The sequence below is a fragment of the Pelodiscus sinensis genome, chromosome 1, assembly GCF_052426305.1.
Source record: "Pelodiscus sinensis isolate ZL-2025 chromosome 1, ASM5242630v1, whole genome shotgun sequence".
In the NCBI taxonomy this organism is placed as follows: domain Eukaryota; kingdom Metazoa; phylum Chordata; order Testudines; family Trionychidae; genus Pelodiscus; species Pelodiscus sinensis.
This window is the reverse complement of record NC_143052.1, coordinates 16,974,990-16,987,717: the sequence shown is the minus strand read 5'-3', so window position 1 is coordinate 16,987,717 and position 12,728 is coordinate 16,974,990. Positions and strand designations below refer to the sequence as shown.

General features: G+C 45.6%; 1 protein-coding gene across 3 annotated transcripts in view; it reads left to right on the top strand.

Moving 5' to 3' along the window:
- The window catches only part of DCLRE1C (DNA cross-link repair 1C), a 30,061-nt gene extending 17,574 nt beyond the window's left edge, over nt 1–12,487 (top strand). For 2 of the 3 annotated variants that reach the window (XM_014570507.3, XM_075926102.2), the window contains 5 exons: nt 916–1,052; nt 1,436–1,490; nt 3,759–3,847; nt 8,493–8,593; nt 9,947–12,486. In XM_014570507.3, the coding sequence (XP_014425993.3) occupies nt 916–1,052; nt 1,436–1,490; nt 3,759–3,847; nt 8,493–8,593; nt 9,947–10,947 (1,383 nt within the window). In that variant the 3' untranslated portion in view covers nt 10,948–12,486. Of the gene's footprint in view, nt 1–915; nt 1,053–1,435; nt 1,491–3,758; nt 3,848–8,492; nt 8,594–9,946 lie in introns of all 3 variants that reach the window. The other variant, XM_075926099.2, reaches the window with a different exon arrangement.
- Nucleotides 12,488–12,728: the final 241 nt, after the last annotated feature.

Genomic DNA, 12,728 nt, shown 5'->3' with positions numbered 1-12,728 from the left:
ACGTCTGTTACCAACTGCCTGAAAGGCATGTTCCTGAGGTATGTCACCTCCTGGGCACCTGCCTTAATCCCAAATCTTTACCATCACTTTCCGTATAGATGCATAACGTCTTAAATATTATCTGTACGTACGTTTTGCAATGATTATGACCAGTGGGCTACAGACCTTACATGCCATTCTTTGGTGAACTAACATGCATGTATTGGACCCAGGGGATCCCTGTAATAAAACCCTCTGTATGCCCTTTGCCCTCTGCCAGTTAGTACCAATAGGTTCCAGGTTTCACTAGTATCCAAAGTAAAAATCTCTTTCTCAAGAAGGAAAAACAAATTCTGATTAAATGGGGCATGTGAGGTGGCCAGGAGGGACCACAAGATCATCTAGTATGAGCCACCTAGTATATAAGGCCACCAACATCACCTAACAGCCCCACACTAAAGCCAACAATGGAAATGACCAAATTAATCTCACAGGAGACTAAACTATTGTAAGGTAATGCACATAAAGCAGAATACTGTAAAGTGATTATTTGCCCTGTTGCCAATAGGTGTACAAGTGCACTCCATCACGAAGCTCATGACCCTCAGGCCAGAGTACAAAATCTTGAAGCTGAAGTTCTGAGCTGGAGGAGGATAGATGGAATTAGCTTACAGGGTCATTGCAGGCAGGGCCCAATAGCGCATCTGAGGAAGCCAGTCTGATAATGGGAAGGGACCAAGATGGGACGGAGGGGACATGGTCTTTCAAATCTCTCTTTCTGGTAGAAGTGGAGGAGGGTTAGTTGAAGGTTGGTCTGGTCAAATATAGTATTTCTAATGTTCCCGTTCAAATGGTTCATTAAGACCTAATTTAATTACATAGGGATCGAAAGGGCACAATTGCATTGCCTCTGTTTCATTTGACACTGTCTGATAGGATGACGACTATCTTCGAGGGAATAGGTTGCCTTGTGGAATGACTTCCCAGAATGGAACCCCATTACGTATAATAAGTGTCAAGCCTTCGACAATGTGGTTTGGAGAGAGGACAAGAAAAACCAATATTATAGTAAGGTGAGCAAAATATTACCCAGGCATTTGGGCTATGAATAAAACCATTATTTGGATGCTCACTGTACAGCTATTTAGTCATCTCTGGAATTTGAAATAATTCCAAAAGTCCACTTATACTGCAACTGAAATAAGTTTGGCAATTTCGAGTTTGTTTATTGTAGTAAAATATGTTTACATAACAGTTAACTGCTGAGTGCTCAAAGAAGTGTAATTGAGGGTGTATGTTTTATTAGTCCACCTTGCTGTGCCTTAAAATGGATTTCCTCTGAGCACATTTATTTCTCTCTCTCTCTTTTTTTTTTTTTTTTTAATAGAGAAACAAATGACAAGTAACCTGCAACTGCTAACTGAAAGTAGTATTAATTTTGCCGTGTCTGTTTTAGGACTGGGGAGAGTTCATACAGAGCTTGCTTCTCTTTTCACTCCTCGTTCAGTGAGGTACGTACAATGGTGTTTGCTTCAGAAATGTATGTTAGAAGTCATTTTGAACACTTTAGAATAGGGGATTTTTCATTCTAACTTGTCAACTGAAAAAAAAAAAAGTGGCACAAGCTGCCTAGGGTTGAGAAGGACAGCATGTTGAAAAGGTAGGAATCAAGGTACTGTAAAAACAACCATGCTCCAACATCATTTCTCTAGCAGTTATGTATGTTACAGAATATAAGACAAAACTGTTGCATTACTAATGAGGATATAAAAATTTAAAAAACCTAAACACTAACCATGTAAAACCGATTGAAATTCAGTTGGTTACATGGTTAAATGTTCTGCAGGCTGCTGGGAGTTTAAGGGTGTATATATACACTACGGGATAAAATCGAATTAAGATACGCAACTTCAGCTATGTTAATTGCGTAGCTGAAGTCGAAGTACCTGACCTTGACTTTTGGTGCTGTCCACTCTGCAGGAAGTCAAAGGGAGCACACACTCTCCCTTCAACTTCCCTTACTCCTCTTGGAAGCAGGACTACTGGCATCGACCGAAGTGCACCCTCAGTTCGAATTAGCGTGTCTTCACTAGGCACTAATTCAAACCCTGGAATATTGATAGCGGCAGCTTTGATCTTCTCCGTAGTGTAGATATACCCAATTGGCAAGCTTAACCTAATCAGTTAACCTCTTACATCCCTAATTTCTAATGAGAAACATCTAGGTACTGCATTTGGCTTGTTCTTTTCAGTTGCTGGGGGAAAGAACAGAACATGCAGCTTTGCCATATATTGGCTGTCAGTGTTGATCTAAATTGTTCCATTGGGACAATTCCACCTCTGTGTTATCATCGCACTTTGTACAGGACCATGAATCTTAATTTTAAAGAATTATGCAAATGTTTCTTCCACAATTTAAAACAAAATCAAGTTAATGCTGACCAATAACTATCTAATCATGAACCAATATATATGCTATGGAAGACAATTCACTTCGCTAGGGAAGTATATTTCAGTTTTAAAATACCAGTGACGTGATTTTAATACTGCAAGGGAAGGGGCAGGGAGACTTTAATTGGAAAAAAAAAAACCTAAGAAAAATTTTCTGTGTGTCTTATATAAACAGTAGTCGTCCATTTTGACAGGGTTCTAGAATGTGAGCTGTACTGATTGGTCAGCTTTTGATGCTGTTGGCAGTGCACATCCTGTGATTTATGTGCCATGGAGGTAGTCTTACAAATACAGGCAGTCCCCGGGTTACGTACAAGATAGGGACTGTAGGTTTGTTCTTAAGTTGAATCTGTATGTAAGTCAGAACTGGCGTCAGCCGCTGCTGAAACTGATCAGTTTCAACCGCAGCTGAATCTGCATGCCAGTTCTGACTTACATACAGATTCAACTTAAGAAACCCAGGCGTCCCCAAGTCAGCTGCTGCTGAAACTGATCAGCGGCTGATTCCAGGAAGCCTGGGGCAGAGCAACTCTGCCTCGAGCTTCCTGTAGTCAGCCGCTGGTCAGTTTCAGCAGCGGCTGACTTGGGGACGCCTGGGGCAGAGCAGCTGGGGTGCTGCTGGGTTGGTCCAGTAGCGCGGCTCCTCGGCGCTACTGGAGCAGCCCAGCAGCACCCCAGCTGCTCTGCCCCAGGCGTCCTGATTCAGCCGCTGCTTGGGCGCGCTTGGGCTGTCCCGCTGCGGGTGTGCTCCGCGGCTTTGCTCTCCGTCTCCCTGGTCTGCTGGGGGGGTCCAGCAAAGCCGCTGGACCCCCCCAGCAGACCAGGGACACCAGAGCAAAGCCGCCGCCTGGGCGGCTTTGTTCGTTTGCCCGGGAGCAAAGCCGCCCAGGCGGCGGCTTTGCTCGGGTGTCCCTGGTCTGCTGGGGGAGTCCAGTGGCTTTGCTGGACCCCCCCAGCAGACCAGGGGGACAGGAGCAAAGCCGCCCAGGCGGCGGGAGTCCCGCTGCCTGGGCGGCTTTGCTCCGGGGCAAACGAGCAAAGCCGCTCAGGCAGCGGGACTCCCGCCGCCTGGGCGGCTTTGCTCGGGAGTCCCTGGTCTGCTGGGGCGGTCCAGTGGCTTTGCTGGACCCCCCCAGCAGACCAGGGAGACCGAGAGAAGCTTTTCTCTCCCCAGAGGACACGGGTGGCGACCCGCCGCCCGTGAGCTCCGGGGCGAGAAAAGCCCCGTTCGTAAGTGCGGATCCGACATAAGTCGGATCCGCGTAAGTCGGGGACTGCCTGTATACATATTTCAGTGTATGTAATAAGCTGCTTTCTTCCTTGTTTAGATTAAGGATTTCTTGAGTTATATATGCCCCGTGAATGTGTATCCCAACGTAGTTCCGGTAGGTTCAACAACAGATGAAGTTATAAAAATGTAAGTATGTGGTTTGGCTGGCTGCTGTCAGCTACTATATTGGTGGTGCTTGAATTTGATTTTTATAAAGCAGCAAATAGCAAGCCACATTGTGCTTTGGCCAGAAAATCTTCCATGGTAGCCATCAGCTTTGGTTTCCTTTTCCTCCCATCTATTCATACTCTTCATCTTCTGTACTCTGCACCCTCATCCTGTTTAGGTTTCAAGGAGCTGTTGTGTACATTCTGCTCTGTTACTATTCTTAAGCTTGAAGTGTGGAATCTCGCCTACTACTTACATATTTTAAATTGCCTATGCTCCTTTTTAGACATCATCTTTGATGCTTTTATACTAGTTGTATTTGGGATATCCCTGTTCGCTGAACACAACTCCATATTTTGTCTCACCCCCTCTTAATAATCCGGCATTAGGAAAACTCAGGGGAACACTTCCTCTTTAAAAAATAAAATCTCCACAGAGACATGAACTCCTAGATTCTCTGTATGAAGTTCCAGTGTTTCTAATCCTGCTCCTTCAGTTGAGCAAATGATATGGAGGAGCTGTTGCAATATTAGCACAGAAAGCTGTAATGACAGAGGGAAAGGGGTAAGATTGAGGCGCTTGATCTCTGCTACAGAGGCTCTGTTACAAAGAGAAATGTTTTACTCATCAGTATAGAGTTTCTTCAAGGTCCAGCTTCAATCCCCATCTTCTTTTCCTCCAGCCTCATTTGATGAACAGAGGAGTAAAGGGCATTTAATTTGATAGCATCAGGAGTGCTGCCCTGTGATCCTGCTAAACCATATGCAGCCTATCAGGAAAGCTACACACTTTACCTTAGCCTCTAAAGTCACCAATAACTTCAGCACTTTTATTTTAGTAGCTAGCATGAAAGTCACAAAGCAGTGGTGTTGAAAGAATTAGCCAATTTATTGTTGCTTCTGAATTACTTAGGGTATGTCTACACAGCAAAGTTATTTCAAAATAACTTTACTAGCATCTACACAGCCAAACCGCTATTTCAAAATTAATTTGAAATAGTGAAGTGCTTATTTTGAATTTGGTAAACCTCATTCTACGGGGAATAATGCCAAATTCGAAATAGCTATTTCAAAATAAGTGCTGTGTAGACACTTATTTCGAAATAGGGGGCCTCCAGCCCTCCCAGGGTGCCCTGGTGGCCACTCCAGCCTCAACCAAGAACACTCCACTCCTTCCCCCCTCCCCGGAGACCTTAAAGGGGTTGCCTCTGGCCACAGTGCCTGTGCCAGCTCCAAGCCTACCAGCCCAGAGCCAGCAGTCACTGCCTCGACCCAGTGGCTCCAAAACATGAGCCAGCAAGCCACTGGCAGCCAGCCCTCCACCACTCCCCAGGAGCAGTCTGCCAGCTCCCAGGAGCCTGTCAGGGCCCAGAGAAGGCAGGCGCCTTCCTGGTCCAGGGTGGAGATCATGGACCTTATTCAGGTTTGGGGGGGGGGAAGGGGATATCCCCAACATCCATGATCTCTTCACTAAACAGAGGAACGCAGCCATCTATGGCAGGATAGCTGCCAGCCTGGCCACCAAAGGCCACATGTGAACCCAGGAGCAGGTTTGCATGACAATCAAGTTGGTCCGGGGAGACCCCCACCCTGAGTCCTGAGCTTTCCCTCCTCCCATGTTTCCCCCTCCTCTCTCCCAACCTCTCTCTTCTCCTCTCCTGTCTCCTTTCCCCAGTCTCACCAGAGTTTCATTCCTGCCCGCCACCCCCCCGTTTTGTTAAATAAAGAGAGTTTGTGATCATGAAAATACATGTATTTTATTTGACATTAGGAAGGGGGGTTAGGGAGGGGTAAGTGGAAGGATGTGAGGGAAGAATGAGGCACAAGCCCTCAGTGGGGCAGACCTCTTAGTGCTCCTCAGGGTGGAAGCTCTCCCGCAGGGCCTCCTGGATACTGACAGCCCCCCGATGGACCTCCCAGATGGCAGCCTGTAGAAAGTGCAGCCAGGCTTGCAGCAACGTGTCCAAGAGAAGCTCCAGAGTGCCCAGGGGCAGCTCTAGCTCCATGTTGCAAAGTGCTGTGGTGTCCCAAGTGAGGGCAACCAGAGCACACAGAGACAAAATGCTTTGCTGTCCCTCATGGAGGTAGACAAACAAGCAGGGAAACCTGAGAACTGGCTGACCAGGGGGTGTCCCTTTAAGCACAGACCTCAGGCAGCAGCCCCACACAGTAAGTCCTGACCTGGTGCCCTGCCGGAACTGGTTCCGGCCGGCCTTAAATTCAATTCAGAGTCCACTCAGTGTGGACGTGCTATTTTGAAATAGCAAAATGCTATTTCGAAATGCATTTTGTGTGTAGACACATTATTTCAATTTCGAAATAAGATATTTTGAAATAACACTGTAGTGTAGACATATCCCACACTGGCTTAGCCACGAGATCTTGCATGATCTAAAAATAAAAAAGGAGTTATATTAAAAAATGGAAAGTAGGACAAATTACAAAGGATGAATATAGGCAAACAGCACAGGAATGCAGGGGCAAGATTAGAAAGGCAAAGGCACAGACTGAACTCAAGCTAGCTACGGGAATAAAGGGAAACAAGAAGACTTTTTATAAATACATGAGAAGCAAGAGGAAGACCAAGGGGAAGGTAGGCCCACTGGTCAGCGAGGAGGGAGAAACAAAATGTTCAATGACTTCTTTGTTTCGGTCTTCACCAGGAAGTCTGTAGGAATGCCTAACATGGTGAATGCTAGTGGGAAGGGGGTAGTTTTAGAAGGTAAAATTTAAAAAAGAACAATTTAAAAATCACCTAGAAAAGTTAGATGCCTGCAAGTCACCAGGACCTGATGAAATGCATCCTAGAATACTCAAGGAGCTGATAGAGGAGGTATCTGAGCCTCTAGCTATCATCTTTGGAAAATCATGGGAGACAGGAAAGATTTCAGAGGACTGGAAAAGGGCAAATATAGTGCCCATCTATAAAAAGGGAAATAAGAACAATCCAGGAAACTACAGACCAGTTAGTTTGCCTTCTGTGCCAGGGAAGATAATGGAGCAAGTAATTAAGGAAATCCTCTGTAAACACTTGGAAGGTGGCAAGGTGTGATAGGGAACAGCCAGCATGGATTTGTAAAGAACAAATCATGTCAAACCAATCTGATAGCTTTCATTAATAGGATAATGAGACTTGTGAATAAGGGGAAAGCGGTGGATGTGGTATACCTAGACTTTAGTAAGGCATTTGATACAGTCTCGCATGATATTCTTATCAATAAACTAGGTAAATGCGACTTAGATGGGCTACTATAAGGTGGGTGCATAACTGGCTGGATAACTGTACTCAGACAGTAGTTGTTATGCCTTTCCAGCAGGATTGTGAACCATTAATAAGTGGGGTTCTGCAGGGGTCTGTTTTGGGACCGGCTCTGTTCAATATCTTCATCAATGATTTAGATATTGGTATAGAAAGTACACTTATTAAGTTTGCAGATGATACCAACCTGGGAGGGGTTGCGACTAATCTGGAGGATAGGGTCATAATTCAAAATGACCTGGACAAATTGGAGAAATGGTCTGAAGTAAATAGGATGAAGTTTAATATAGACAAATGCAAAGTGCTCCACTTAGGAAGGAACAATCAGTTTCATACATACAGAATGGGAAGAGACTGTCTGGGAAGGAGTACGGCAGAAAGGGATCTAGGGGTTATAGTGGACCACAAGTTGAATATGAGTCAGCAGTGTGATGCTGTTGCAAAGAAAGCAAACATGATTCTGGGATGCATTAACAGGTGTGTTGTGAACAAGACACGAGAAGTCATTCTTCCATTCTGCTCTGCTCTGCTCTGGTTAGGCCTCAGTTGGAGTATTGTGTCCAGTTCTGGGCACCGCATTTCAAGAAAGATGTGGAGAAATTGGAGAGGGTCCAGAGAAGAGCAACAAGAATGATTAAAGGTCTAGAGAACATGACCTATGAGGGAAGGCTGAAGGTATTGGGTTTGTTTAGTTTAGAAAAGAGAAGATTGAGGGGGGACATGATAGCAGTTTTCAGATATCTAAAAGAGTGTCATAAGGAGGAGGGAGAAAATTTGTTCATCTTGGCCTCTGAGGATAGAAGAAGAAGCAATGGGCTTAAACTGCAGCAAGGGAGGTTTAGGTTGGAGATTAGGAACTTTTTCCTAACTGTCAGGGTAGTCAAACACTGGAATAAATTGCCCAGGGAGGTTGTGGAATCTCCATCTCTGGAGATATTTAAGAGTAGGTTAGATAAATGTCTATCAGGGATGGTGTAGGCCAGTGGTCCTCAACCTTTGGAGGTTGTCGGGCACCAGGGGGCGTGGCCGTTCGCCCGCCGGGCGACAGAGGGCGGGGACACTTGCGCCCCGGGGGCGGCCCCCCCCATAGCCGCGCGTCCGGGGCCGGCGCTCCCCCCGCCCAGCGCCTGGTGCCAAGCCAGCCCCGAGCACCTGGCGGGTGCATGGAAATGCCCCCGCGGGCTCCATGGCGCCCGCGGGCACCGTGTTGGGGACCACGGGTCTAGGCAGTATTTGGTCCTGCCATGAGGGCAGGGGACTGGACTCGATGACCTCTCGAGGTCCCTTCCAGTCCTAGTATTCTATGATTCTGTGATATTTTGCCATGTCTGAAGAATTCTGAAGAATTTTTCCTTGTTCTTCTCAGCTTAAAGCCACTATGCAAGTCATACAGTATAAATAGCGAGCCCCAATATAAACCACTTGGAACACTGAAGAGATCCAGAACAATGGACTTAACAGACGTAGGTATGGAAAGAGGACCCTCCGAGGATGGATGGCTATGGCAAAGGAGACAGGTTTGAGTCAGAAGCCTGCGTGAACCTGTTACTGTAATTCCAGTGTCAGTGGAAGTGAGATATTTCTGGCCACCTCCATCTGATGAAGCACAGGTAGCAACAAGCACTGAAATAGATAGGAAACTCTGTTTTTGTTGACTCTTTAGCATTTAGCTCCTTCTGATGGGTGGTTTATAAATGCTCATGGGCAGGGAAATATAGATTCAAATGAAGTTGGGCTTGAGCTAATGCCAGTTCAGTAGAGGACAGAATCTTTGTAAAATAGAAAATTCTGTGATTGAGGGTAAACCTGCCTGGGCACTCAAGTACTGCTGCAGGTGTCTGGCCACATGAGCTAATACATCAAGACAGAAGTTAAAAATAATTCCAATAGTATTTGAATTGTGATGACCTACTGATTTACCATTTTCAAAACCACACTCAATTTAGTAACATAGCTGCAGCTCTTTGATCCATACTTATCATCCTTAGTACTTGTGAAATCAAGAACAGCAGCAGCTTTTACAGAACAATATTGTATCTCATCCAAGTTTTCCAAGTTAGAGTTCCATTCTACTTGCATGCAAAATTGACCAAACTTGTGTCATCGCTCATTACAAGATTGTGCCGTTCTTTTACATAAGGGGTAGATTGGTGGGATGAGTAATATTTTTTTCCTTCTGGGTGCACTCAAGCAAAATTTACTTTTAGTTAGTGCATGGAACACCGGTTCCCTTGAAACTACTGTGAGACTGTGATTTTGTAACCCACACACCTTCTGCGTGTGGTGCAGTATCCCACCTAGTGGTACTTAGACCACTTACAGAGAGAGGTGGATGAGTTTGCTCTACAGCCTTAGCTAAGTGCCAGTTAGTTCTCAGGTCAGGTGGTAGAGGCTCATGCACGAAGCTCCAGAGGTCCCAGGTTCAGTTCTGCTTGCAAGTGTTACAGTTGCTTGTTCTGTGCCACAACACAGCTGATTCTGCAAATTTTGTCAAAGTATACTCCATGCAATCTCACTAAAGTGTGTGAAGTCTTATCCATTAAAATGCTACAACTTAGCACAAAGAATCAATTATTCCCCTTGACCAGTAAGGCTATGGTGACAGCTGTGATAAGGGTTTCTTTACTACATTTTAGAATTGATACAGATCTTCATAGTCTTCTCCAGGCATGATAAACTGACTCATGGTTCCTGTCTATAGACAGAACTGCTTAAGTAATGGAATTTGTGTATAAATATTTGACAGCATTTGAGAAGTCCCTATAAATCTCCTTGCTAAAGTCTGCTCATTGTGATCTTTTTTTGTTCTTGTCCGGTCAGATGAGGGCAGTGACCTCTTCGATGCAGAATTGACTCCTATAAGGCATAAGATTCCAAAACAGCAAGTAGAAACAATGCTGCCAGAGACAAGAGCTTCATCTGAAAACTCCGAAGGAAACCCTAGTGAAAACAGGAGACCTTACAAAGCAACCATTATGCCTATGTCTTTGCAGGTAGACTTCATAGACTGTGAGGAATCAAATGGTGAAGATGATGATGATGAAGAATCTGAAAAATGTACAGTTTGGGCTCAAGCTGTAGCCCATAATCCAGACTCCACTGCAGTGCTGGGAAATCCAAATGAAGAAGCCCATTCAGACTTGAACTGTGCATTGACTAGTGGTCAGCAGGAATCTAATGCAGATATGCCACAGTGGGATGTTTTCTTTAAACGAGATATTAAAACTATAGATGATAGTTCTGAAAACGAGGACCATCTCCCGTCTTCCACAGATGTGGGTAGGTCCCAGTCACCAAACTTGTTCAGTGATTCAGATAGCTTGAGTGATTCTACCCATATCTCCTCACAAAATTCTTCTCAGTCCACCCACATATCTGAGCAGGGGAGCCAGGGCTGGGACAGCCAAGCAGACACAGTGCTCATCACCTCACAACAGACAAAAGGTGCAGATTTCAGCTTTTTGAACAAAGGTGGGAGCACAGCAACAGTTTCTGTGTCACATTTCATGGCCATGGATAATCAAACTGAGTCCTATAGGTGGAAGCTGTTGGACCAAAATACACCTGGCTCAGGTAATATTGGCTCTGATTTGAAAGGGAAAAACCAAGAGACGAATGAAGACACTAGTGCTGCTCAAACACAGCATACACTAATTGAAGTAAATAATGAGAAATCTAAGACTCCTAATACAGAGTTAGAAAGAGACTCTCAGAGCTCCTCTGACTTTGATATTCCTTCAACCCCTGATGCTGAGTTACCAAGACCAGATAAGCTGTACAGTCTGTACAAAAAGCTAGCAGCAGGTGAAACAATACACTGACAAGTGAATTTCCTGACCTTAGGAGCTTCCCTTTAAAATATAGACGTGGGGTGGCCAATAATCTTTGATTGCGCAGGGATGGGGGGGAGGGTCAGGCCATGACTTTGGTATGTGGCTGTACTTTTCTATCAAGGAGGAGTGGGATCTGGAATGAAGGTTGGATCCAGAAGAGAACTGGAGTATGGGAGGGAGTTTGAGTGGAAGGAGTTATGACCTGTGGCAGAGGATGGGCATGCAAGGCCTGGGAGGGGGGTGTCAGTGCAGGAGAGGATTCTGATCTGGGGGAAGGATGTAGCAGGGGTGCAGGTCTGGGAGGGAGTGGTCCTGGAGGGGTGCAGAGGATGTGGTGGTGAGCTGGGGCAGGGAGATGGGGTGCCAGATAAGTGACTCCTGGTCAGCAACTCAGTGGAACCTTCAGGGAGGCTCCTTGCCTACCACAATCCTGGAGGGGATGGGTAGGAATGCTTAACGTGCTCCCCTGCCTCAAGCACAATCCCCACTGCTCTCTTTGGGAAAGACTTATTGGCTACGTCTAGACTACATCCCTTTTTCGTAAAAGGGATGTAAATTAGACATATCGCAATTGCTAATGAAGCAGGGATTTAAATCTCCCCCGCTTCATTAGCATAAAAATGGCTGCTGCTTTTTTTCGGCACGGAGCTTTGCTGGAAAAAAGCGCCAGTCTAGACGCTGATCTTGCGGAAAATAAAGTCTAGACGTAGCCATTGTATTTCCTTAGAAATCTCTTACCAGATTTAAGCAACACTAACGCTGTGTCTCCATTGGCGCGATCTTGCGCCAAAGCGGTCGCTTTTGCACAAAAACTTGCTGTCTGTCTACAGTGGCCGCGAGTTCTTGCGCAAGAACACTGACGTTCTAATGTGTGAAATCAGTGCTTCTTGCACAAGAACTGTGATGCTCCTGCTCAGGAATAAGCCCTTTTGCGCAACTGTTCTTGCACAAGAGGCCAGTGTAGACAGGCAACATGAATTTCTTGCGCAAGAAAGCCCTATGGCTAAAATGGCCATAAGAGCTTTCTTGCGCAAGAGAGCATCTACACTGGCATAGATGCTCTTGTGCAAAGGCACATGCCAGTGTAGATGCTCTCTTCTGGAAGAGTTTTTGCAAAAGAACTCATCCGCAAAAGAGTTATTGTGCAAAATCATGCCAGTGTAGACGTAGCCTTAGATACGCAGTTAACAACAACAAAAGTGAACAGGGCATCTTAGATTTGTGAGACTTGCAGCAATACAGTGGATGGAGAAGGAAACAAGAAATAAACCAAAGGAAGTTGACATGAGCACTATATGAAGTTTAGTTGAGCATTACCAAGTTGTCTCCAAGGATACGTCTAGACTACATGCCTCTGTCACCAGAGGCATGTAGATTAGGCTACCAGGCATAGGAAAATGAAGCGGAGATTTAAATAATCGCAGCTTCATTTAAATTTACATGGCTGCTGCACTGAGCCAACAAACAGCTAATCAGCTGTTTGTTGGCTCAGCACCGTAGTCTGGATGCGCGGGTGTTGCTATCAAAGGCATTTGTCGACCACCCAGGTAAACCTCATCCCAGGAGGCATACCTGGGTGGTCGACAAATGCCTTTGATGTCGACACCCGCGCGTCCAGACTACAGCGCTGAGCCGACAAACAGCTGATCAGCTGTTTGTCCGCTCAGGGCGGCAGCCATGTAAATTTAAATGAAGCGGTGATTATTTAAATCGCTGCTTCATTTTCCTATGCCTGGTAACCTAATCTACATCCCTCTGGCGACAGAGGC